The sequence below is a fragment of the Melanaphis sacchari genome, unplaced genomic scaffold, assembly GCF_002803265.2.
Source record: "Melanaphis sacchari strain LSU unplaced genomic scaffold, SCAv2.0 Contig109_pilon_pilon, whole genome shotgun sequence".
Lineage (NCBI taxonomy): Eukaryota > Metazoa > Arthropoda > Insecta > Hemiptera > Aphididae > Melanaphis > Melanaphis sacchari.
The window spans coordinates 785,960-813,546 of record NW_020270419.1 but is presented as its reverse complement, the minus strand read 5'-3'; the positions used below and the strand labels follow the sequence as shown (position 1 = coordinate 813,546).

At 25.5% G+C, this 27,587-nt stretch overlaps 1 protein-coding gene across 3 annotated transcripts; it reads left to right on the top strand.

Annotated features, from left to right (window-relative positions):
* Positions 1-135: 135 nt before the first annotated feature.
* Positions 136-26,679, top strand: LOC112603488 (multiple epidermal growth factor-like domains protein 8). Of its 3 annotated transcripts, none has more exons than XM_025352066.1 (41): positions 136-248; positions 360-601; positions 4,343-4,506; positions 5,337-5,620; positions 5,699-5,877; positions 5,951-6,177; positions 6,356-6,468; positions 6,532-6,776; positions 8,370-8,633; positions 9,364-9,501; positions 9,574-9,757; positions 9,820-10,100; positions 10,163-10,314; positions 10,390-10,599; positions 10,662-10,856; positions 10,929-11,239; positions 11,372-11,483; positions 11,541-11,793; positions 11,890-12,091; positions 12,336-12,527; positions 12,589-12,765; positions 12,880-13,062; positions 13,195-13,379; positions 13,454-13,665; positions 13,731-14,015; positions 14,105-14,314; positions 16,941-17,124; positions 17,271-17,452; positions 17,750-17,894; positions 17,962-18,142; positions 18,413-18,641; positions 18,727-18,896; positions 18,960-19,131; positions 19,190-19,420; positions 19,492-19,870; positions 21,856-22,312; positions 22,421-22,730; positions 23,648-23,808; positions 23,891-24,061; positions 24,137-24,377; positions 25,700-26,679. In XM_025352066.1, the coding sequence occupies exons 2-41, from the start codon at positions 412-414 to the stop codon at positions 26,099-26,101; spliced, it is 8,763 nt and encodes a 2,920-aa protein (XP_025207851.1). In that variant the 5' UTR covers positions 136-248; positions 360-411; the 3' UTR covers positions 26,102-26,679. The 3 variants fall into 3 exon arrangements, with proteins under 3 accessions (XP_025207851.1, XP_025207850.1, XP_025207849.1); XM_025352065.1 differs by having other exon boundaries at positions 321-601; XM_025352064.1 differs by having other exon boundaries at positions 136-252; positions 321-601.
* Positions 26,680-27,587: the final 908 nt, after the last annotated feature.

The window sequence follows — 27,587 nt, the reverse complement described above, 5'->3', positions numbered from 1 at the left end:
AACATCAATATCTGTACTGTATTTTATTTTTGTTTGGTCATAATATTCAGTGATAACGAGTAACGATACGATTTATGTGATAATGGCATAGAAATCAAAACACAAACTGTGTGATAAGACGATGAATTAATGAATTGTATACTGAATTAGTGGATAAATTTTTTATTTACTTAACATTTAACTATGAATACCGTTCGGGACCGTCCCGTGTACACTTCTTTAATGTTGCCAGTATTGTGCGGAACTATGTAGGTATGCATATCCAACATTCATAGCTCATTTCGTGTTATTGATTACGAATTTTCGATGCATCTTAATAGGTCATCGGATACTTTATCGACAGATTCTGTTGCACTTAGAAATGACACAATGAGGATTGCAGTTCATGTGTATCCAACATGTTAAACGGAAATGGGAGAAAAGTCTGTCATGTTTCCAAGGGAATTGTTGGCAATTGCCTTGTTATTGAATGTTGTTTGTTCAAATGACGTGCCTTGCGACAAGACTCGGACCATCTTATCCCAGGCTAATGGGATCATCACTCATGGTCCACCAGGAACAAATTACTCACAGAACACTCATTGTGAATGGTTGATTAAAGGTAAGTTACTTTGGGTAGAGCTGTAGTGTAGGTTTGTTTTTATTGTTACCAATTACAAGTTTTAATTGGAATAATATATCTGTTAATTATTGTCCCAACTTCTATACCAATAGACAATAATAGTTAATATTTGCAAATAAATAATAAAATAACTTGTTTTTAATTATCTTACATTCTTAAGTTATATGATATTTTTATATTACCTACTATTATACACCTACTTAATATGTGAAATTGGTATCATGTAATGAAATAAATAAAGCAATGTGTTCATAGGTATTGTTTATTTGATAATAACAATAGATATGCTAGTTATAACTATAAATTCTAAATGAATTTAGTTTGATATCTCAGTCATTATTTATTAATCATTGGTAATATAATAATTCATAGTGTCATAACATTGCTCAAAATATGCATGAAATAAACTAAACTAGTTGGCCTATCAATGCTTAATTCTTAATTTTTATTTTGTTTTCCAATTTTATGGTATCTTATTAGGTATCTTGCTGTTTAATATAAAATTTATTTCTAACTAAATTATTGATTATTATTTAAAAAATGTTAAAATTATACTATCATTATGTTATTTAACTTTTTTCAACAAAGTTAAGTTAATACTTTTCTTCCTATTAATTTTAAACTTCTAAAGTTCTAGGATTGGATTTATTATATGTTAACTATTATAACCTTTATAAACTAATATTCTTAATACTCAATTAACAACTCAAGTAAATTTTTTTTATTAACTTATCCTCCTTTAAATATTAATAGCTTTGGATAACTTTTAATGATTTTTAAGGATTCCAAAATATTAATTTTCAGTTCTTGGTCATAAAATAAAAATTCCATTGACAAATTATCTGTTATTGTTTTTGAATTATAAGTCATTTCTCTTTAATTATAACCCAAACATACTAAATTAAATATTGATATAAGACTAAATTTTTTCTTTATTACCGTTAATGTGATAAAAAACCATTTAATATCTTTATTGAATTTTTCAACTTTTATATACCTAAAATTAATACATGATAAAAAATAATTGTTGAATAATTTTTTAAGAAATTATTGATATATTTTTAGTTTCTTGTCTTTTTATCCAAATAAATAAATAATGTTAAATAAATTATTGTTTTATTTTAAGATAATATGATTGATTTATCAAAATATTATAGCCAAATTCAAAACATAAATTAGATCATTTGTTGATATTTTAGTAATTTATTTCTATAAAATATTATATCAATTTATAATATATTTCAGTATATCTAATATGAATAGTACTAACTTTAGATTCTCGTTTGCATAAATTGTTAAAATGTATGTCTTATATTGAATCATTGTACAGTACTGGTCCAAAACTATTATCATGACTACAGCTCAAAACTCCATTGAAGTGGCTGCTAGAATTAATATTTTATTATGTAAAAGAAACTAGATAACTTAAATTATAAATCAAATATATTTTAAGATACTACATTAATTCTAAATTATTACATAGCTGAGCCTTAAATTATTTATTAGTTATAACACAAAAGTGACATAGTTTTGAAACCTTTAAAATATAAGATTTAACAAAACTCCATTTTTAGTTTTAATTCAATTTATTAAGTTATTTTTAATATTTATTAATGTAATAGATATTTAAACTCTACCTAACTTTGTATAAGGAGTGCTTCTGGAACACATTATTTAACTTATACATATTTTAGTTTATATTTTAAATAACATACCTAATAAATAACTATATCTTTGATTCCTTGATCACGTATAAATTATTAAGTCTATGATAACAGAAAAAGCAGTACGTTTTGATAACCTAGATCAGTATTTTTTAAACTTTTTTATCTGTGGAATCCCTATTTTTTTAGGATTATTTTCATTAAAAATTATGTGTAATAATAATATGTTAAAGGTATTTGATTCATAAAATGTGTTAAAGTAAAAATAATAATAATTGTAATATAATAATACTTAAATTACTTTAATTAGACTAAATTATAATTTTAACGAGATAAGTAAAATTGCTTTTTATTATTACTAATATTCTTAATACTGGGTTATATTGATGACAAACATTTTTTTCTCTCTAGCCACTACTAATCTTTAGTTAGATGTTATAAAGTAATTTTCTTGAACATTTTGAAAAAAAATATTTAAGCTCCATGGAATCTTGAAGTGATCTCTGCGGAATACAGTTTAAGAAACACTGACCTAGATAGTCAAATTGTGACATACTGTTCAATTAGTCAATAGTCAAGTATCAGTAAATAAAAAAACAACTTATTTTATTACATTTTATTCAGAATATTAATTTATATTTCATAGTAAAATCATTGAACTTTAAATCTTGGTTTGGTATATAGAATATTTGTTTATTTTATATTTTATAAGTTGTAAGTTATAAGTTATAACTCTTTGTAACCAGGCTAATAAGAATGTAATATTTGAATTTTGACCAAATATTTTAGTGTTAAAAAAGGTATCATTATTTGATTATTATTCTGTCTAGGATTAAAAGTTTACTCTAATATGTTAAGCTATATATAAATGTATTGATACTGAGTTATTATCAAGGTGAAAATATTTTTTTCTTTTTTTCTTTCTAAGAAAAATTAAAAACAAAATATTTTTTTAAATTTATTTTTTTTTTATTAATATTTTAGCATTATTTATTTTCAAAATTCAAATATTAAATAAATAAATAAATAAATATTAATTAAAGGAAGAAAGTATAGCTAACGGCTCTGGTGAAAAAGTAACCTGTAATTTTAGGGACTAAGTTTGAAAGTCTCTCAGTCTATATGACTATGTGTATTTTTTGATATATTTATATCTAATTGTTATTATAACATAGTAATTTATTTTATCATTAGTAAGTTAAATAAATTTTTACTAAAAAAATTATATTTACTCTATTATTAATAATTAATTATTATAATAGTATGTATAAAATATATACATACATTATGATGTGTTTTGTTTTTTTTTTGTATTACTGTTGTTATTAACTTCTGAGTTGATACCAACTTACAGTAAAATGGTGTGAATAGGTTTGTTGTTGAAACATTAGCTTAAAATGAACCTAAATGTTTTGAAAATTTCATTATGTTTATAAAACGTATAATGTATTAATATACCTAAAAGCTTAAAATTCTTTATGAATAATAATTTTAAATTATAAAAAAATAATTATAATTGGTATTGTTTAACAAACATAAAAATAAAAATAAAAACACATATCATTGTTTAATTAATTAATTGCTCTTCACATAATCTAATATAGATTAAATTGCATTTACAAGGCAATATCAATTATACTTTAAATAACAAATAAAATAATAACAAAATAAGTTTATAGTTACTCGTAAGTTAATTTAATATTTAACATAATAATTCATTTTTTATTTTTATCTTTTAATTTTACTGTTTTAAAATTGTTATTATATGATCATTTTTTTGAATAAATATAATATATGTTTTATACATGGCATTTTATAATAATAAATGTTTCTGGTAAATTGATTAATATTTACAGTTTAATTTAATGCTTAACTGTGAAAACTTTACTGTTTAAAAATAAATCATACAAAAATAATTTTATTTATAATATTATAATTTGATTAAATGTGTTAAGTGTATAAACTTCTAAATAATTCTTGATTTTCTTGTTAATATATTTGCTGACTTACAAAAATTAAGGTTTCGATTGTAGATATTTTTTGTTTTTTGTTTTAGCAAATAGTACAAATCAGTTTATTACTTTGGAATTCAAGACTCTAAACACGGAATGCTCTTATGATTATATATTTGTTTACGATGGAGATTCGTTTAATTCGCCCCTCCTTGGAAGTTATAGTGGAAAGAATCAACCTCAGTCGATATTAGCATCATCAGGTTTTGTAAGTATTTTTTTCCTCAATATATCATGATAACCAGTGCCATAAATAGAGGTTGGCGACATGAGCGCTCGCCAAGGGCGCATTTGAGTTCAATTAAAATTGATTTTTTAAACAAAAATAAGCGCCAAAATAAAATTCGCCAAGGGCGCCACAGAGGGTAGTTACGGCACTGATGATAACAATTTATAAGAACAATAATTATACAATTAAAAAAATTATTTATTGCTACTAATTAAAATATTTTATGACAATATTTTCTAACATTTGTACCTATTTAATGTTTTATTATTTTACAAGGGAATTACATGGATCTAGGAATTATGTTTTAATTATTTACTTGTATTTTATACTGTTACGTCCTCCAAATAGAAATAATTATCTTAACATTTCTATGAATATAAAATAAATTATTACAAATTTAATAAACTATAATAATTGAAAGTTTAGTTATAAAAAAATAAGGAAAGATTACTGTTTTATTTATTTTCACAAACTCAGTTCTATTATTAAATAGTCCTAACTTAAAATATTATGATTAATATATTTTTGTTTATTATTTGATTTATATTCTTTAAAATCTATGTATATATTATGTGTGAATATTCAAAATCTGATATTAAGAAAGAAATCAAATCTTATTTATAAAGATTATTATCCTGGTAACAGTTTTAATTTTAATATGATGCATTTTAAGAGTTATCTAATACATAATTGAATTAAAATTATTCATTATTATTAAACATTAATTTTTTTTTACTTAAATTATTTAAAAAAATGCATTCTTATTATTTTTTAATTGATTTAAGTGGATTTTGTTTTTTTATGTTTAGATGTTGATATTGTTATTCAGTGACACAAATTATGCATTAGAAGGTTTTGAAGCTTCCTATTATGTATCTGATTGCCCAAGAAATTGTTCAAGTCATGGATTTTGCCTTCGAAATTTTTGTGTATGTGATAACGAATGGGGTGGCCCCGATTGTGGAATTGAACTATGTCCCGATAAATGTGGTGAACCTAACAGAGGTGTGTGTAAACAAGGCCGATGTCATTGCCTACAAAACTATTCAGGAATGGGTTGCACATTGAATAGTTCTGATTCTACAGGAAATAGGTTTGATATTTTTTTATTTTTTCATTATTTAAGTGTTATCTCATAATTTACAAGATTTCATCGCTTATTGAATTTTAGATGGCATGATTTGTATCAGGGAGGTATTCATCCAAGAGCTGCCCATTCAGCTGTGTATATTTCTGAGGTTGATTCTTTATACATTTTTGGTGGTTATGATTTAAATAATATTCTAGGTGATCTTGTTGTATTCCGGTTTAACACTTCAATGTGGTATGATCAAAATGATAATGTTATAGGTAACATATTTTTAATTTAATAAATAAGTATTTATTATTTTAATATTTATGTTTGTTTATTATACACATATAGATCCTTTACATACTACAGTCAATTCTATTGGATCAGCTACGATTAATGCTCTAATGACTGCAAAGTTAGGAGACACGACGATTGGAACAAATCGATCTAAATATTCATCCTCTGATAATACTAGTCGTGTAAATGAACATAGAAGAAATAAAACGTGGTCTGCTGTATTACATGATATTTTTGTATCATTAGCTGACGATTCAACGTTCCTTGAACATCAAAATGATGTAATTTAGTTTTATCAAGATAAAATATAAGTGTATTATTTACATTAAAAAAACTAATTTATTTAAATTATCCATTACATCTATACAATTTTGACTACTTTTGCTTTGAATTATATATTTAAGTTGTATTTAATGTTTATAATTTTTAATTACTAAGTATGCTCTTTTTATAATTTAGAATACTCGTCATTCACCGTTTGAATTTCCTTATGATGAGAATAATGAACATATATTAAATGAAATTAAACAAAAACGATTACCAGCACCTCGCTTTGGCCATGCAGCAACAAAGTAAATGACATACTTTATGAAAATTAAAAAAAAAAAAAAAATTGTAATTTAATTTTCTTTTAGGTACAATGGAGGGTTTCTTATGTATGGTGGTAAACTTAAAAATGGTTTATCAGGGGAATTATGGTTCTATAACATTTATACAAAAAAATGGTTTTTACGAGCTCAAAATTCAATAGTAATACCACCTGCTCTTACAAGACATACTCTAACTTATGTGGAACATACAAATACTGTTTATTTAATTGGCGGTAGTAATAGCAAAGGATATTTTTCTTCCAAGATATTTTCTATTCAACTTAATACAGGTAATTTTATAACATTTATAAGATTTAAATAAAATACATACTATTAAATAAATATTAACAACAGATTTTAATCAATTATTACCAATTTTATAAGTAGCATTTAATGCGCATTAATTGTTTAATTTGATTTGTCAAATCAAATAAACTTTTACTACAGGATTAAGAAATATATGTAAACGCTTTAATGCGAATTAAAGTACACTTAAAACTATACCATAGAGTAAGACTTACCTGTATGGACTATTCCTTTGGTTATGGAATCCAAAATATAAAGCATAAACTAAAAAACATTTAAATTAACTTTTAATTGTATTCAACATCTAATCTTGATATTTTAGGTGCATATAAACGTGGTATTTAAATAATCTTTTTCCAAAAAAAAAAATAAAATAAAAACATGCTATCAATTTTTAAGATTTTACTATTACTTCTAAATTTTTTAATTTATTCAAGGTTCTGTAAAAAAGTTACTTTATATTTAATTTTATAAGTAAACAGTATAATTTATAACAAATTAATTTTAAATTTTAAGCAGAGTTATGAATGTATTTATTTTACAATTATGTATTGTTCTTTTTTGTTCAAAGACACCTTATAGTAGATAAATGCTTAAAATTTCAACTTGTATTCTTTTCTAGTAGAAAAGTAAATCTAGTTGGTAGTTCAGGTGTCAAAAATAAAAATCTGAAAATATCCCATTATTTTTTTTGATAATTATCAAAACAAAAACTATAGAAAACAGATATTTATGCAAAACCAGGTTTCTACAATATTGATTTTCTTATATTGTTGTAATTCAAAAATAAATCACTTTTGATACTTTAAATGCTCACTAAATGTTTTATATAACTATATATAGTTTATTTTATTGATTTATTTTTAGTTATTTATTGACATTTCACATCTTCGATTTTTTTAGTTTTATAATAATTGTAACTAATGAAAAATTGTTCAAAATATGTCTTGAAAATGTAATAGAAGGTTTTTTATAAGTTTTATAAAAGGTATTCAAAAATTAAGTTTAGTACATGGACTTAATTTATTTTATACGCATTTAAAGATACAATTTGCAAATTATTTTGCTGTTAATAATGTAAAAAGGTTCAATTTTAATGTTAATGTTTGAAAATGTAATATAAAATTCTTAATAAGTAATTTTTTTTGTAAACCTAAAATCTAAAAAAAAATTCATAAGCACTTAATTAAATAATTTAACTTATTTATTAGTCATTAGCCATTTCTAATAGTAAACTTAATTACTACAGTAGGAAATATAAATACATTATAAAATATACCTTGTAATGTAGACATAATATAATAAATTATTTAATTCAAATCTAACACATACATCAAAGTACACTTTAGCTCAATCAAGTAGTTACCAACCTTCCCCCTTTAGGCTGTTTAATTAAACAGTTAGTCAAATTATGTTTTAACTTAAAAATATTAATATTCATTATTTTTAATGTAGATTTAACTATTATTTATTACTTTTATGTCAAATTCTTTTATGAATCAACACTGTTAAAAATAAATAAATAATTTAATCATTATTGCATTTTAAAATTAAATATATTATTTTTTTTTATTAAGATGATGACAACGAACAATGGAAAGAAATTAAACCAAGAGGTGGTAAAGAATTAAATTTTCGGGTTGCAGCTCATTCGACAGTATATGATATTCGCTCACAATCTCTCATTATTTATGGTGGAATAGTCACAAGTGCATCATGGTTTTCAAAACTTAGTGATCGTATGTTTATTTTTAATATACCAACACAGCATTGGTCTGAAATAAAATATCCTGCATCAAATGTACCTAACGAACGAGCTTTTCACTCTGCAAATATAATGGGTTTGTATATTGACTCATATTAAGAATTTCATATGTAGCTATCTTTAGTTAACTATATTTTATAATAATATATACATACTTGTCTTAGTTTTAAATTTGTCAATACTCTCTAAAATACAGTGTTCCAACCTTTAACTATCCCTATATTTATATCTACTACATTTTTATGCCAAACCTTACTTAATTTTTACTTTAATATGAGACATAACTTACAATTATTTTAAATAAATATGGAACATAAAATTTTAAAATAATTAAATATTTACTATTATAATTATTATTTTTAATGCTCACTTATGTATCTAGACAACTAGTACTCAATAATAACCATATTATTTTAAAAGAAATTTCAGAAATCTTAAGTCGACATTTTTTTACAATAATAGTATTTTTTAAATAATTTAACAAATTTTTTACTTGTAGCTTTTTTAGATATTAAAATTTGTCATTATAATTACTTTCAATGAATATTTATAAAGTCTTAAATTAATTTAAGTAATATGAGCTTTGGTAAAAATAATTTTTAAAAGTAATTCAATTTTATACTTCTCTTAACTGATAAAAGCTAAACAGATGTTGAGAAAGATGTTCTTTATTATTAATGCGTATAGTTTTATTTAAAGCTTAACCATTTAAATATATATGATTTATGCTATTGAATATATTTTTAATAAATAATAAACAAATTAATACATTGTAACTAAAATTTTATCAAATCTTTTGATTTTAGGAAATTATATTGTTGTTTTTGGAGGATATACGCATAGACATGCCAAAGAAGAAATTTGCTATGACAATGAAATATATCTCTATCATCTTGGTTGTAATACCTGGCTTAGCCGAGATGTCCTTGGTTTATCTACAAAAGGTTAATAAATAAATATTTCTTTCTTGAATTTGTTTATTTTCTACAACTTTAATTTTAATATATTTACTATAGAGTTCACTCGAAAAAAAATGTTTGGTGTATTTGGACATGGCTCTGATGTTCGAAACGGAAACACACTACTTATTTTTGGTGGTTATCGTGGAAACATAAACTCAGATTTGTTAGCATTTGTTTTACCACCAACATTAGTTCCTACAGGAAATGATTCATATCATTTAGAACTTATGTGCTTGAGGTAATAAATATCAAAAAAAATATAAATATTTATCCTTTAATAATAATAAAATTAATATTTAGACATAAAGGACTTCAAGAATGTACAGCAAATCCTGAATGTGGATGGTGTTCTTCCGACGATACTTGTTATGGACGCAATGGAGGTATAAATTGTACAACCAATTTACAAACAACCAGATGCCCTGGTATTTGTTCTGCTTTAACTGATTGTCATTCGTGTTTAATTCATGGGGAAAGTACTCCTTTTAACAATAATCAATCAACTACTTCAGTTGCCCATATTATGCAATTAGGTCGATGTGTTTGGTGTATACAAGATGGTCGATGTCATCATAAAAATGGTAAATTTCATTCTACATCTGAAATTTACTATTACATAAAATAAATGTTAAAATTTGTACAGATAATTATGAGGTGTGTGGTCTACATAGCAATATTTTTAATGGCGGAGGAATAGAAGTTGCTTATCCAGACAATTGCAGAGCCTTAGATAGAAGATCAGGATTGACTTTTTTCAAATATTTACATCCTGCGAATTTTTCCCAACCAGATCAAGTAATTTCAACTTTTCTTTATATTAATAATTTTGATTATTATTTAATATTTTGAAATTATTAATAATTGTTATAGGTAACAGTAGTAAATACAAGTATCATTGATGTTTCTACCCATTTACCAATGTCACGGGCTGATCTTTCAATTGGCGGTACAATGATTGTAAGACTTTCTGGATTTTTGCGATTTCCTCAAATGTGGGACAATCATAAAGATCAACTACAATTATGCTCTCGATTTACAAATACACGGCTAATAATGACATCTCCATATATGTATCAACCAGTAAATACATTTTTAGTACTAAAATTAATTATATTTTCTTATTCACTAAAATTAATTATTAGGAAATTAATATAACATTGAAAGCTGATGGTTGGCAATGTTTGCAACTTTCATCATGGTCTACTGAAGATCAACCATTTCATGCTCCTGAACGATATTTATTAGATTTAACTACTTATAAAAATATAACATATTCTCAAAACACTGGTACAGCTATTGTAGAATTACAGCACAATAAAGGACATAATAATTCAAAGGTATTTATAATTATTATTAAATATTTTATGTTTTTTATTACTTATGTAATAATATATTTTAAATATAAATAGCCTTTTACAATGGAGTATCTTGAACCATATCATAGCAGAGACAGCTCAATATGTGCTGGTTATCAAAGTTGTCTCATATGTGTTAGTGATGCTAATTGTGCTTGGTGTGAATTAAAATCAGTTTGTACCACGAGAAATCAAACAGATTCAATTTTTTGTCATAGTAATGATGATATTAATGAATGGAAGTATCTTGTTATATCACCTCAACAATGTCCAAATTGTTCTAATCATGTAGATTGTGTTGATTGTATTCAAAATGGATATTGTGAATGGTGGAGTCAAGAAGCCAAATGTGAACGACGTGGAAGGTTTGTTAATACAGAATTTTTTTTCTTATAAAAATTAAAATTATTAAAGAATTATATCTTTTGATTAACTAGCAATATACACTGACCATTTTAATGTTTTGATTATTTTTATTATTACACAATTTTATTTAGATTACCTGAAGGAGTAGTATCTATTGAATCGTGTCCAATCCCATGTTCAAATAGACATTCATGTTCTGATTGCTTGGACAATGGTAGATGTGTGTGGTGCCGAGCAACAAATGTAAAGTATTTTTATTTATCTCTAGCCTAATTTTCAATTACATATTATAATTTTTAGGAATGTTTCCATTTTTCCGAATATACATCGGAATATCAATTTGGACGATGTCGAGAATGGATTGACAGAAGTGTTCATTATTATGGATCAGGACAGATGCAAATAGATAAACCTAACTTAGCATGTACCTCATGCGAAAAAAGTATGAATTGTTCTAGTTGTCTAAAAACTCTTGGTTGTGGATGGTGTTATGACAGTAATAACCCAATCCAGGGGATTTGTACAGGAGGTGATTTTAGTAAACCATTTATAGGTATGTTCATTGTTTAATGATCTAAGCTATTAAAATAAGTGTATTAACAATCAATTTGTATGTAATGGATATTTAACTATGTTTATTATCTTCTAGGAACTTGTTCCTATATAATGAACAACAACACTTATGAAGAAGATTCAAGTTGGGCTTATGCACAATGTCCAGATGTTGATGAATGTGGTCTAGGACTACATGACTGCCATAAAGAAGCCAAATGTACTAATACTCAAGGTTCATACAGCTGTCAGTGTAAACGAGGTTTTATTGGCGATGGAAAACATTCATGTACAAGAACGTAAGTTTCATAAACTAGTTTTATACCACAGATTTATACAGTTTATTTAATTTGTGATTATACTGAATCCTCATAAATAAATTGATGAATACTTTTTATTCATATTGAGCAACTTTTTGTTGTTTAATAAAACATATCTAATACTGATTTCAAACCAATGTAGCACTAACATTATATGTCATAAAGAAGAAAATAAAATATTATATAATTTATACGTTTAACTTAAAAATAATTCAATTTATAGGTGTTATCATAAATGTCTTAATGGTTATTGTATTGGAGCACCTGATTATACATGCAAATGTGATCTTGGATGGACTGGAGCTGATTGTGCAATTAATTGTGGGTGTAATAATCATTCAACCTGCAATGAACGTCCCGGTACATGTGACCAGTGTCAAGATTGGACCACTGGACAATATTGTGAATATTGCAAGTAAGTCCAATAAACTTTAAAAAAATACTAAACACATAGTTATTCAATAATTATTTTGTAGGGCTGGAAGTTATGGTAATGCAACATCACTAGAAGGATGCCACAAATGTGATTGTAACAATCATGGTGATGAACAACTAGGTATTTGTGATTCTAATTCCGGTAAATGTTATTGTAAACATTATACTGAAGGAGATAATTGTCAATTTTGCAAGAAAGGATTTTTTGGAAATCCAAAGTAATTATTGTGATTAAATTTGTTTTAATAAATTAATCGATTATTTAAAAATAATATTTATATTTTAATTTAAAATTTAAAAGTTGTTTTCTAAAGTTATATTTGATTTTATAGAAATGGAAGTCTTTGTTATCATCAGTGTATGGCCAGAGGCATTTTATCTGGTATGGGCCCTCAGGGTTTTGGGTCTAAATCTGTAGAGATTAGTGCTTGGGAAACACGCTTGGAAGGTCCGCCATCAAAAGAATGTCTCTGGATAATTGATCCTGAAAACATACGAAATAATTCAACTGCGATGTGAGTTCATAAGCTGTTACTAGTTCTAGAAAAAACAAATATACATATAATATTTTGTAATAATAGCTATTAAGTGATGATGTCTGCACATATATTAATATTTTAATTATTTAATTTTGTTGTTACTTTTAGTGGATCTTATGTGATACAGTTAACAATCGATAATGATATTAATGTCCCATGTGGTATGAACAGTGTTTATGTGTATGATGGTCTACCAAATTTTGTATCTATGTCTAGAACACACCCAGCTCATTCTCTTGGTGTATTTTGTACTAGAGATTCTCAGTATCCTTTAACTATAGAAGGAGTTACTGGTAAGCTTACATATTAAATTAAATATTTTTATATTACAAGTTAAAATGTATTAAACAATTATTTAACAATTTAGGTGTGATGACTGTATATTACAAACAATCTGAACCTACTGAAGGGTTTAATGCTACATACCAAGTGCTTAGCTGCCCAGACTCTTGTCCCCCAAGCCGATTATGTCATAATAACCATTGTGTTTGTCCAAACAAAAGTACTGGAGTATTTTGTCAAGATATAATATGTCCAAATGATTGTAATTATGCCAAAGGCCATGGAAAATGTGACCATGTAAATAGATTATTGTTAAATTCTAGGAATTTGTATAATTGATAATTTTTTTAATGAATTTTCAGGAATATGGTCGTTGTATTTGTGAAAGTTTTTATGAAGGAGAAGATTGTTCAATTTCAGTTCCTATACCTAGTCATTTGAGGCAACCACTTATATTTACAGATCTTTTTAACTCTGCTCACGTATCAGAAAATTTAGATCACTTACGTCAAACATTGCCTCGTTTTGGGCATTCAGTAGTTGCTACAAGGCGCGGTCAACTGTGGTTATTTGGTGGTTATTCATTATCGCATGGTCCTTTAAATGATATTCGTTTATTTGATTCTAAAAATAATTCTTGGATGCAAGTAAGCAACACTGATGATTCAAGTCTGAAATAAATAAAATATTTAAGATAAATTTTACTTATTAATAATATGTTAATTACTATTAAAAGGTCACAGTGGATGGTACAAATGATGCTCATATGCCAAACGGGAGGTATTTTCATGCAGCTGAAATAGTACATTCTCGAAGGGAAATATATGTATATGGTGGTCTAACACAAATTCAAACTGTTTATGGTCGTTCTACAAAATATTCAATGAAAATTTTATCAGATTTTTGGAAATTTAGTTTAAAAGATCAAAGATGGATAGACATACAAGTAATTAATTATTATATATTATTTTATAAAAAATCCTCGTATATTTTCTCCATCTTATGAGCATACAAACTTTGTGTAGTAAACTTTAACAATAAAGTGAATCAACATATTATCAAACTTAAAAGTTAAACATTATTTGTGTTTTCTTCAAAATTTTTACAATATTTTAATTCTTAACGAGTTATGAACATTTTTAAATTATTATATAGTGAACGTCGCTTATAAAACTCACTTTGGGATCAGCACAAAGTAAATCTTATTGGCGAATTGGGGGAAAAAAAAAACAAAATACTTATGAATTTTATTTTATTATCTTTCTTTATTTATTTTAATCTATTAATATACATATTACTTATTAGTGAATAAATGTAAAAATTATAATTAAAAAATTTATAAATTTATATTTTAATAAATTATAAATTATGTATGTACATACTTATTATTTATGAAAAAATTTGTAATTGTGGTTCGTTTTGAATTATGTTTTAATATTCTGGAAATGGAATTTCTGAAAATTTTCGACATTTCTTGTATATTTTTTGAAAACAAATTTATTTCTAAACTAACCAAAAATGTTTATTTTCAACCATTTTTTTCATGAAGTTTGAGTCTTACAACTGAATTTTTTACAATGTATTTGGATACATCCGGACCATTCCAGGCAATTTTAAGTCTATTAAATGACTGAACTTTATTATCCATAAGTCTTTAAAGCGGAATTCATGGTATTTTACTTCAAACTTAAAATATTGTTATAAACCCTAAAATGAATGCACTAAAATTTTTCATATGTCTAAGTTTGATAGTATGTCAATTATCTCTATTATTAAATGTTATTACATAAACTTGAGATAGATCAACTTAAATTGTCTATATTGTACGTTTGTAAGACAGTTATTACACATTTGAATGTAGTGTCCTCAAATAAAATAGATTTAATGGACATAGGCGTGCGAATGGTTAGGACTGATTAGGCTTTAACTCTGTCTGAGTTTTTTTTTATATATGACATATGTAGGTACTTGGTACCTAAGAAAGTAATAAGGCGTTATAGCCGTAGAAAATGTATAACATAATAAATTAAAATCATAAATATTTACACAATTAAAAACAAGTATATTTATAGACAATACATTTTTTTATTTGACAGCATAATAATTGTATGTAATGTATGTTTATAAATAATTTATTATATTACATACAAATTATATAATGAATAATTTGTATTAATAAATAAATATTAATGTTAATTGACAATTATTAATATTATATATTATGTTTTGAATGTTTTTTTGAATTGTTTTATTAGATTATATTTGGTTAAAATTTAAATCAATATTGATGAATTGTATATGTGAAAAAAATGAAAAATGATTGTTAAATGATTGTTTACATTTTCCTGTTACCAAAAATAGGGTCACTTTAAAATTTGTGTTGAAAATTTCTATGGCTTTTTTTTTTTTTGAATGATCATGACAGGAGGAAGGTCAGATTTAATTTAGCCATTCCTGACTCATAAGTCTGTGCATCCCTATGATAACAGACAATTGATTTAAGTTTTGATGTATAGTTTAGTTAAGTCAATAAGATTCGATTGATATAGTTAAAATTATTTTAATTTATTGACAAACATTTTATACATATTTTTTCATGTGTAATAATATTTACTTGTTTACAGAAATATGAAAAATTATAATATTTGATTAATTATTTGTTGTTACCCCAAGAATATATAAAGGATAAGTTTAGAACAGACTTTGAGCGAATTAGTTTTTATTATAATTTTGTTAGTTAACATAAAAATACCATTTTTTTTTTCTTTTGTTAATTGTTCTACACGTTTGTTTATAATTGGTTCAAATTAAAGTCATCTTTAACGGAATTAATAAATTCACAGGAAAAAGTTTGTTTTAAGTTCAAATAAATTAGTATTATTTTTGCTATAAAATATTTTGCACAGTTAGCTACACTAATTATGAGCACTTAAATTTACATATCATTTTAGCTTTTGTAATGACAAAAATCTAAGAAACAAATTTCTTATTTTAAGTTATAAAAAAAATAACTTATGTTGTGATTATTAACAGTACATCTTCTAAGTTAAAAAAAAAAATATAAAGCATTTATTTATACGTCATAAATAAAGTATAATAATTGTTATGTTTCAAATCAAAGTTATTTTTTGTAGTTAGAATTTTTCTTTGATTTTTCTAAATTTATACTATCAATAAGAAAATAACAAACAAAACCCTTATATCTAAACTAAAAATAAATTAATAGTAACAGTTTACAGGTGTATGAAAATAAAGTAATATGTATCAATTATTTTTCTATTTTTTTATTTGATAGTATTAGAAGTATTCTCATATTTGATTTGACATTAAAAATACTTAAATCAAACTGTAATTTAATTTTTTTTAATGACAATTATGATTTGGCAATAAGATTCCTATTAAACTAAAAACTGATAGAACAGGAATTCTACCTATCTTGTTCTCTATTATTCATTTTTTTTTCACATTATTACATTTTTAATTCACATGTGTACAAAATTTAACCAATTTTAATTTACTTAATTTTTTGTTGACATTTTATTAATGTATTGTACGATATTTATATTTTTCAGACGGAATTGGATCCTCCGCCATTAGCTGGACATACTCTAACATTAAGATCAGTTGGTGATAAAGAGAGTCTTATATTGATTGGAGGTTTTAGTCCAGATATGGGCTTTCTTGAAGATGTATGGGAGTTTGATATGCAAACAGAGGTTTGGAAAAAGTTTAAAACAAGTGGCTATGGACCAGCTGGTAAGAGTTTCATAAAAAAAACATTTTAAATTATTTAACTATTAGTTTATAGTACATTTTTTTTTTCAATTAATTACTCATATACTTTAATGTTTTGTTAACTATATCTTTGTATATTGTGTCTATTTTAACATTTTGATTATTAGGCATTTATGGACATAGTACAGTATATCATGGGCCAACAGATAGTTTATATGTATTTGGTGGATATATTTATTCTGTTAATCAAACAATAATGACAGATAAATTATTCGCCCTTAACTATGAATTTCAAATATGGACTATTTTACCTATTTTCAAAGACTATAATCCTCCAAAAAATAGTCTAGTAAGTAGTTTGTTTAAATATTGTAAACATTTGTTTCAATTGTATAAATTATGATAAATAAAATTATATTGAATGATCTTTGACAATAAAACTTTGTTCCACGTATTTACTATAATTCATAGTATAGTTATTATTTGACATATATTATCAACTAAAAATAATATTCAAATATTCAAAATAATGACAATAGTGTATTATTTTCATTTTATTACTTTTATTAAGATTAACAAATGTATTTAGAATTATAACCATATTTTTCACAATATCTTTCTAAAAATTATTTATTAAATTTTTTAGCCGAGAGGACGATTTTTACATTCAGCTATTACAACAGATGAATACATGTTTGTTTTTGGAGGAAGAACTGATCCACCTAGTACAAATGATACTCTTATAGCTTACTCATATGCATGTAATCAATGGATACGTTTATTAACTTCAGGTAAAATTAATTCAATAAAAAAAGTACAGTTCAAATTAAAATGAAAATAATAATTTTTATTTTTTAGATATATTTATTATTGGTTTGCCGCCGCCACCAACTCATGCTCATGCAATGACATTAGATCTAGAAACAAAGTCAATGTATATTCTTGGTGGTTTTGCTGGAGATATACAATCTCGTGTTACACGGATTCAGTTACCACATGATCTTTGTAATCTGTGGTCTGGTAAACGAGATAAATGCAGGTTAGGTTAAAAATTATTTTAACTTAATACTATTTATAGATAAATAAATATTTTAAATTTGTTTAATTGTATAATACAAATATTCATATTATTTTTATGTTTACGTATATTACTTCAATAATTTTGTAGTTAAATTATCAACAGTTCTGTTATATTATTGATTCATGTGTATGAAAATAATATTAATATTCATATATGAAAAGAATAAATGTGAATCTCGCACTATGAAGATTTTAACTACCTATGTATTGTTTGCTTTATTTTTATCAGATCATTGGTTGGATGTTCATTTTGTCAAGTGATAGGAACAAATGTCAGTTATTGTTTTACTCATCTTGGTCCAGGCTTTAATCCCTGTGTTTCGACTAATGGTACATCACGAACAAATAATGGAGTATCTTGCAATTCAAATTGGATATCTAGTCGATCTTGTGAACAGTACACAACATGTACCGATTGTTTGGCTACATGGCCTAATAATCATTATGAAAATTCAAATGTATGTTCTAGTAATACGGTTTTAGATTTAGTATTTTTTTTATTTCAGCAGTACCTTAGATTTAATATTAATGTATTATTTTTAGGTTTGTTCGTGGTGTGCAAATTGTGGCACTAAAGGACAATGTGTTAAAGACCCTTCAAGCTGTGATAATCAATGTAAAACAGTAACAAAAGTAGAAATGTGTCCAAGTATTCAATGTATGGCAACTAATTGTGAAAAGTGTCATCAGCAAGGAAATTGTTTATGGACTAGGTTTGTGTCAATTAAAATTTCTGTAACTTAAATTGATCATAATTTATTATTTTTCATGTTCAGGCAAATGCATACATCTGAGTTTGGAACTCTTTCAACTAGTGGGTCTTTGTTTGAATGGAGTTGCTCTAGTTTAGATCTCAATCAACGATCAAGTATCAAAATAAAAAATTCTTCTATTTGTCCAGAGCGCTGTTCTGCACACAAATCTTGTGAAACATGTTTATCATCTCAAGTAAAATATTCATAATGTTAATAAATTATAATTGTATTAAAATTATTTTAACTAATAGGGTGGTGAAGGAGGATGGCATGAATGTCGTTGGTCAATTACATTAAATGAGTGCATTTCACCTAGTTATCAACCACTGTACTGTGCTGGAGGTGTTTGTGGACTTGTTCTTAGTGGTGGTAATATAGATCGCTGCCCTCAACCTTGTTCTAGTTATACTCAGTGTTCCACATGTCTCCGCCATACCCATTGTGGATGGTGTGCTTTAGATGTGTTGAACAAAACTGGACAAGTAATTACAATTTGTTTAAAAAATATTTTCATTGAAAAATTACTGAACTAATATTTATTTATTTTTTTCAGGGAATATGTACGGAAGGTTATATGTCTAGTCCAGCTTCTGGTCCTAACCATTCATGTCAGGAATTACTTCGACACTTAAATACTGAACCAAAAATGGCAGCTTATCAACACTTAGAAACTCATGATTTCATTTATGGAATAGATGATGCACTTTCATTATCTACAGATGTGGCTTTATTAAATAAAGAACTAAATTTAAATGATTCTGTAGCATGGTATTATATAACTTGCCCACCAGAAAATGAATGTGTAAATGGTCATCATAGCTGTAATCCAGAAAGTGAAGAATGTGTTGATCTTGCTGATGGATTCCATTGTGTATGTGGCAATGGTTATCAACCTGATGATAATTCTCAATGTATTCCAATTTGTACACAAGGTAGTACATTAAAATATTTTTTTTTTTATTTAACTTTTATTATTAAAGCGTACAATCTGTAAATAAATTATTACAATAAGTATGCATGCGGAAATATATAATATAGTTTGATATAAACGTGATAAAAGCAGCCACCCAATGGCACATTAAAATATATTACTAAGAAAATAAATATATAATTTTAAAAATACATTAATATAATATGGTTGTCACCTAATTTACCAATATGTCTATCACTATTTTATGTTATACTAACACATCATTATGGTAATTTTATTATTTATTTATTCAAATTACATATTACATGATATCTATATATATGTCGTAGGCCATATGAATAATTAGTTTTTTTGCGAAAAGACTAGGCTCTTTGCAATAGGGTAGCCCGTTTGCGGACTACTTATTATTTTTCCAAACAGCCTGCTGTTTTTTAGGCTCATTGCATACAGACTAACAGCAGTTAGACCTTTTAAAAATTACAATAATTTTATGGTAATGACCATTTGACTATTGTATTACTAACTTTATTTTATATTACTAACTATGTGTAAAATGTAAACTGAACTATTATATTATTATATTATAAGTACATTATTTTCTTTTTGTTTATAACTTTGCCAATATTATATTTTGAATGTCTAATAGTCCATGATCGAATTTTGGAATATTGATGGCAGAAAAAATGATACAGAAATAGCGATAAGAAATTAGTTATAATTGAAGTTGTTAGTTATATTTTATTCAATATTCCAAAAGTAGATTGTAGACTATTAGATACTCAAAATATAATATTGGCAAAGTTATAAACAAAAAGAAAATAATGTACCTATAATACAATAATATAATAGTTCAATTTACATTTTACAAATGATTAGTAATATAAAATTAAATTAGTAATACAACAGTCAAATAATTATTACCAAAAATTATTGTAATTTTTTTAAAGGCCTAACTGCTGTTAGTCTGTATACAATGAGCCTGAAAAATAGCAGGCCGTTTTGAAAAATAATACGTTGTTCGAAAACAGGCTACCGCATTGCAAAGAGCCTAGACTTTTCGCAAAAAAATTAATTATCCATATGGCCTACGACATATCAATATTCCAAAATTCGATCATGGACTATTAGACATTCAAAATATAATATTGGCAAAGTTATAAACAAAAAGAAAATAATGTACTTATAATATAATAATATAATAGTTCAGTTTACATTTTACACATAGTTAGTAATATAAAATAAAGTTAGTAATACAATAGTCAAATGGTCATTACCATAAAATTATTGTAATTTTTAAAAGGTCTAACTGCTGTTAGTCTGTATGCAATGAGCCTAAAAAACAGCAGGCTGTTTGGAAAAATAATAAGTAGTCCGCAAACGGGCTACCCTATTGCAAAGAGCCTAGTCTTTTCGCAAAAAAAACTAATTATTCATATGGCCTACGACATATATATATATATATATATATATATATCTTATTAATGAACATTTTTTCTTTATTTACCAGTGCTAATATTATAAATTCAATGGTATTATAGGTGACAATAGTCTTGTTGGTTATAAATTATAATATATTGTTTGTGGTATATTATTAACTATTTATTGTAAGAAGAATTCATTGTTTTTGAAAAATGTCTTATGACTTATGAGGAATCTATGATTAAATTATACAATTGTAATTATGAATAATTATTTACAAATGTTTTTATTTGTTTTATTTATAAAATTATAATACTAATTTTATTTTATTTTATTTTTATTATTTCATTTTTATGATCATTTATTTCATGTAAAATCACTAAATTTAATACAGTTTATATTGTAAACCATAGACCACATATTATAATACTTATATGATTATTATAGACTAATAGACTACAGAAGATCACAATTCATTGTTAAACTGCATTTTGAAGGATATACCTTATTATAAATCAAAATTAAAATGTAAATATAAAAATAACTTTAAAATAAATTTGTTTTCAGGTTGTGTTAGAGGTGAATGTATAAAACCAGATGTCTGCCGCTGTGGTTTTGGTTATGTTGGTTCTAATTGTACTATACAATGCGAATGTAATGGACATTCTGATTGCGTTGGACCTGATCGTTTAACAGAATGTTTGAGTTGCAAAAACAACACTCAAGGGCCACAATGTCAACGGTGTAAACTATTTTATGTTGGTAACCCAATAGATCACGGTCAATGTGTACCATGCTCTGATTACTGTAATGGGCATGCTCAAGTATGTGTTGATAAATACGATACTGAACCATTTGATGCTCTAAGTATTTTAAACGATCCTAATACTAATTTTATGCAAAATGATGGCCCTCTTTCTGATGCATATTGCATCAATTGTATGGACAATACAACCGGTCCTACATGTTCTGGTTGTTTATCTGGTCATTTTCGAGGTTCTAACGATAATCGAGATCCTTGTAGGCAAGTGACTTATTTTAAATATGGATAATTTATTTATTAATTATTATTTTTAATCATTTATATTCTTAGTAATAAAATTAAATATTTGCTTTCAATCATTATTTGTAGACCTTGTGAATGTCATGGTCATGGGAGTACATGTGATCCAGTTACTGGAGAAAAGTGTGATTGTCAAAATAATACTGAAAGTGACACAAATTGTCAATCAGGGAGTGTACCGCATCATCGATCATTAAAAAATACCGTTCAGCTTTGTTGGATGCAACAATGTTCAAAATGCAAAGAATCATACATGGGAACACCAACTGATGGTCACCAGTGTTACAAACAAATGAGTGTAGACGTACGATTTTGTCTAGATGCCAAACTACTTGATGAATGTAAAACAAAGCCTACTCCACTTTATCCAGGACAAACGGTATGCAATAAAATATGAAATATATTTTATTAAATGTAATCTTATGATACGAAATAGCATATTTACTTTTTTATGCAATTTTAGTAACTATATTAATTTAGATGTCCTATAGAAACATATTCATTTTAAATCTTAAAAAATAATTTGTTGAGAAAATAAGATAAAAACAATTAATTTCAAATTTGCTCACTTTTGTTACATTGTTATATTTTTTTTGGTATACCAGAGGATGGTACATATTAAAGCAATGATAAATCACATCGGTCAAAAAATGTTTCTTAGTAAAACTAAGTTATTACTATACTTCCTATTATTTTTTTTATTTTATCTATAATTTAACATTAATATGTCTGGGGGTCAAAAAAAAAAAAAAAGTTATTTAATGAAAAAAATTAAATATTTTTGGAACATAGCAACATATTATTTTGTAAAATAAAAACTAATGAAATCACATGTTCCCAAATATACGGACGTTATTGTATAGAATATTTTTGTTTACAACTAGCTAAAATTAAATTTTCAAATCACCAACTAAAGTAAGTTATATAATTTGGGAGTTTTTCATATCATTAGTTGTTTCTATGCAAAATTCATTGCTTTGATTGGAAATTATTATCGATTGCTAGAGTAAAAGCAGACATCACAATTAACTTTTTTCAATAATTAACATTGGTATTTCTATTTTCCTAGTACTGTGATAATATTTTTATGTAACAATGAGTTCTCATCATTATTCATAATACTGGTGTCTAACAACATTTTAATCTTTTCAAGTAACTAGTCCATAATCTATTCTGTTATTATTACAATATTCTAATAACATTTTAAAAATCTGTAACATTCTAAATAATCTTGATTGTAGAGTATAATGTTTCACTATATTGTTTTTTAATAGTACTCATTTATTTTTATTTTAGTCGTTTTTCGTTGTTCAGCCACGTTTTATGAATGTTGATATCAGAATCACAGTTGACATAACACAAGGCGCTGTCGATTTCTTCTTAACATCACATGAGGATATTTTCATTGTTACTAAAAACAAGTCACTTAATAGAAATGTTTTTGATTTTGATCCAAGGTAATAAAATTTATTAATAAATTTGGATGGTAAACAATTCAAGTCATGTTTAAATAATATGACCTGAGCTCATTTTTTTCAGGTTTGAGTGGTTGAGTGAAATGGAAACAATTGAACATGTGAGTAGTAACTCAAATTCTTCAAAAGGTAGACATTTATTTACATATCAAGAGCATAAAACAAAAGGTTTATCTACATACGTGACATTGAAAAAAAGTATGTCGCTGTTGATGGTAAAAAATGTGAACAATAGGTATGTTAATAATTGAAATATCTATAATAGTGCCAATATATTTATTACACCATAATTATATTATTTGTTTTTTAGATTGATCATTACACTTCCACATGACAAACATGATCTATCAGCTACAAGATATTATATGGCGTTGTTAGCAATTTCATCGTTGCCTGCTCAAGCCACTCATTTAGTACCCGTACCAACATACGGAACAGTGTTCTTTAGACAAGACCAACTTCATATTGATCTCTTTGTATTCTTCTCTGTATTTTTTTCGTGTTTCTTTTTGTTTCTCGCTGTATGTGTTGTTGGATGGAAAGCAAAACAAGTAAATAATACCATATATTTACTACATAGGTATATAGGGTTGCCATTTGGTTTGAAAATCAAAAATGCACTTATTTTGTATTTTGTTCAAATTCATATTGATCAAAACTCATCACAACATCATTTAACAATCATGACAACTTAATTAATAATTGTGGGTGTCGTTGTCGTTAAAATTAGTTAAATAAAAATCTGAAATACAAAGTAAAGTAATACAAGTAAAAAAAAAAAAATACAAGAGAAATAAAATAATTATTATTGCATATATTTTTGATCAAATTGTTTAGCCTGTAGTTTAGTTTTTAACACTTATTTACTAAAAATATATTGTTACTTTTATGATTAGTTAATTAGTAAAGAGTGAGACTAAGAGTTTAATATTTAAAATCGTTTTAATTTTTTTTTTTAAACTTTTAGAAAAATAATTTATAGTTTATCATTCAAAAAAATAACACGATTAACAGTTAATTTGATGGATAAATATAATAATAATATATATAAGTTTATTATTATAATGGTCCACCATGAACCATTATCATATAGAAAAATACTAACTGTTTTCAGTGTGCCACTTACATATTTGTTTGAGGTAAAATGTCATACATCGACTTACAGTTGTATACTTCAATAATATTATTTTGTAAGATTATATTTTGATTTTTGATTCAGAAGAAATATTTTACTATAACACTCCTACTGCAGTCTAAGTTATTTAGGACTCATCTCATGTTATCTATGAATTCATGGTACATTGGCTTATAAATTATAAATTAAGGTTTTAATACCTTTGAAAAATATTCCAAAAATAAAATATAAATTATAGACCTAACTCATAAAAAAAATAATGGACTTGGTTTACATTCATTTTATAGTACCTACAAATATCAAATCACTATCAATATTCAACCTATTGTTTTGATGATAAATGGGTATTTAAATTTTTTTTTTATTGCTTTACTATGCTTCTTAAAAAAAGTTACTTTATTCTAAAGCAAATGATGTATTCTTTCTTCTTTTCTTCTAAGATCTTATGTTTAATGTACTTGTCTCAAATGTTGCATTTCCCGCTAGCTACTCATATATCAGAAAATGTATTCATATACTCCTATGATTTTGTGAAAGTACCTATCATTTATATGGAGAGAAGATTTTTCAACATTTCTCCTGGTTTATTTGTCGATAATAGTTTATGTAAAATATGATGAATAATGATAAAACTTTGTGATTTTTATGAATTTTCCATAACTTTAATTTTGTGATTAAGAAATAACAATATCATATTATGTTAATTTTTCTTAAAATATCTTTTTATCTGCTCTTCAGGCAGCCGATATGCGACGAGCCCGTCGCCAGCAAGTTGTGGAGATGTTGCACATGGCCAAGAGACCATTTGCGTCTGTGGCCATAGTGCTGAACTGCTGCACTCCCCAACAGCAGACAGAATCAAACAACAGCCAGGTGGCTCGGTTCGGTGACATCAGGCCATTGGCAATTGAACCGACCAGCGACGGGAACGTGGCGGTTACCACGCTGCTGATCAAACTTCCGGACCGTGGACATCAGTCGGCGGGTACGAGATTGGCACTCGGTTCCACATTAGTGTTAAACATGCTTAATCCAAGGGGTGGTTATGCTTACAATGCACACCGGCACCACCACCATCACCACCACCACCACAATCACAACTCCGCCGGTCCTAGGCAAAGAAGGAATGCACCACAGTAATCGTTACGGTTAATCCTTATCTCTACACATCATATAAATATCGTTTGTAAGGTATAAGATTTTGGTCACAACAACCTAATTTTATTGTTTGCAACGATATTAATAATTTGTTGTAATACAATCTGCAAACATGGTGTTAAACTACAGTCACTGAAAGGCTCTAATAAACTAATATGCGGGCCATGCACATAATATACTGGTTGCTATTTCTTCCGTGACGAACGCATTTAGTTTTAGCACCCGTGCACAATTTCCCAATGAATACAATTAATAGTACATACCATATTAAAGTAGATATTTGTGAGTAATGAAACCTGATAAATATTTAATTGATATTTAACTAATTTATTAATAAGTTTAATTTTGTCAATTGATATTTAAGAATAATTTATTTAAACTTTTTGGTAGCTGTCAACAACCCTCCATAGTCTCTATAATTATTTTTTTTTATCCTTTCATATTTATTATTTGTTTAGTGTTTAGTTATTGTATCATTAATTAACTAAGTCTTTCCAATTTCCATGATAAATGAACTGAATAATTTCTGATTGCTTTTTATATTACTACTATTATTATCATTATTATGATTTTATCATAATATTACACTATATTATTTGATCTCTTCATAATGATTTGTGTACACTATTATACTATTATGTTAATGTAAATAAATCAGTATAATTAAAAAAAAATACAAATTAAAATTACACTTGATAAAATGTTAAACAAATCAATTTTAAGTAATCATTTTTTTGTCCATAATCCACTTTGTATGAAGTCACTTACTAAAGTAAATATTAAATACCTTTAAAAACATAATTTAATTTATAAATATTAGTTTTCAACTGCAATATTCCAGTATCCCAAAAAAACTCAGTTAAATAAATCAATTAAGAATTAGTTAATGTTTAACAGGGTCCACATTCCACATTATACTTTACAATACTTTACAAATTAAAGTTTTTGTTAAAGTGGATTCAATCCAAGCTACGTTTTCTATCAAAATAAACCTTTGCCAATCATATTGACATTCCTAAATATCAATTAAGATGTATTAAAAAAAATATTTGAATTTATCATGAAGTTTTCTTGCAAACAAATTTTCCACTTTTTGTACTCTTAAAATAATTTTTAAACCCTTCACAATTAAATTTTTAAATTTTATATATTAAGAATAACATTAATAATAGTGATGTTAAAAAATTAACTCAAATATGTGAGAAAATTGTTTTCAATTAAATTTAATGATCAATTTAAATACGTCTTTAAAAGTTGTATAGGATTATTAGATTAAGATACACTTGGCAAAGTATTAATGTTTTTAGACAAAAAAAAAAAATTAATTTTTAAAATTTAAAACTTGATTTCAGATTTATTACACCAATTTGTAACAAAACCTATTATTTATAATAACTAATAAGGTAATACGTAGAATTTTTTTGATATATTTTTCATATAGTAGAATCTCAGATAATACTGTTTCATT

Bases quoted from the DNA above. Each gene is read 5' to 3' on its own strand.
- LOC112603488 (XM_025352066.1), top strand. From the start codon at position 412: ATGGGAGAAAAGTCTGTCATGTTTCCAAGGGAATTGTTGGCAATTGCC. The intron at 5,878-5,950 runs GTAACATATTTT...ATACACATATAG, and splicing joins TCAAAATGATAATGTTATAG to ATCCTTTACATACTACAGTC. The intron at 10,857-10,928 runs GTATTTATAATT...AAATATAAATAG, and splicing joins AAGGACATAATAATTCAAAG to CCTTTTACAATGGAGTATCT.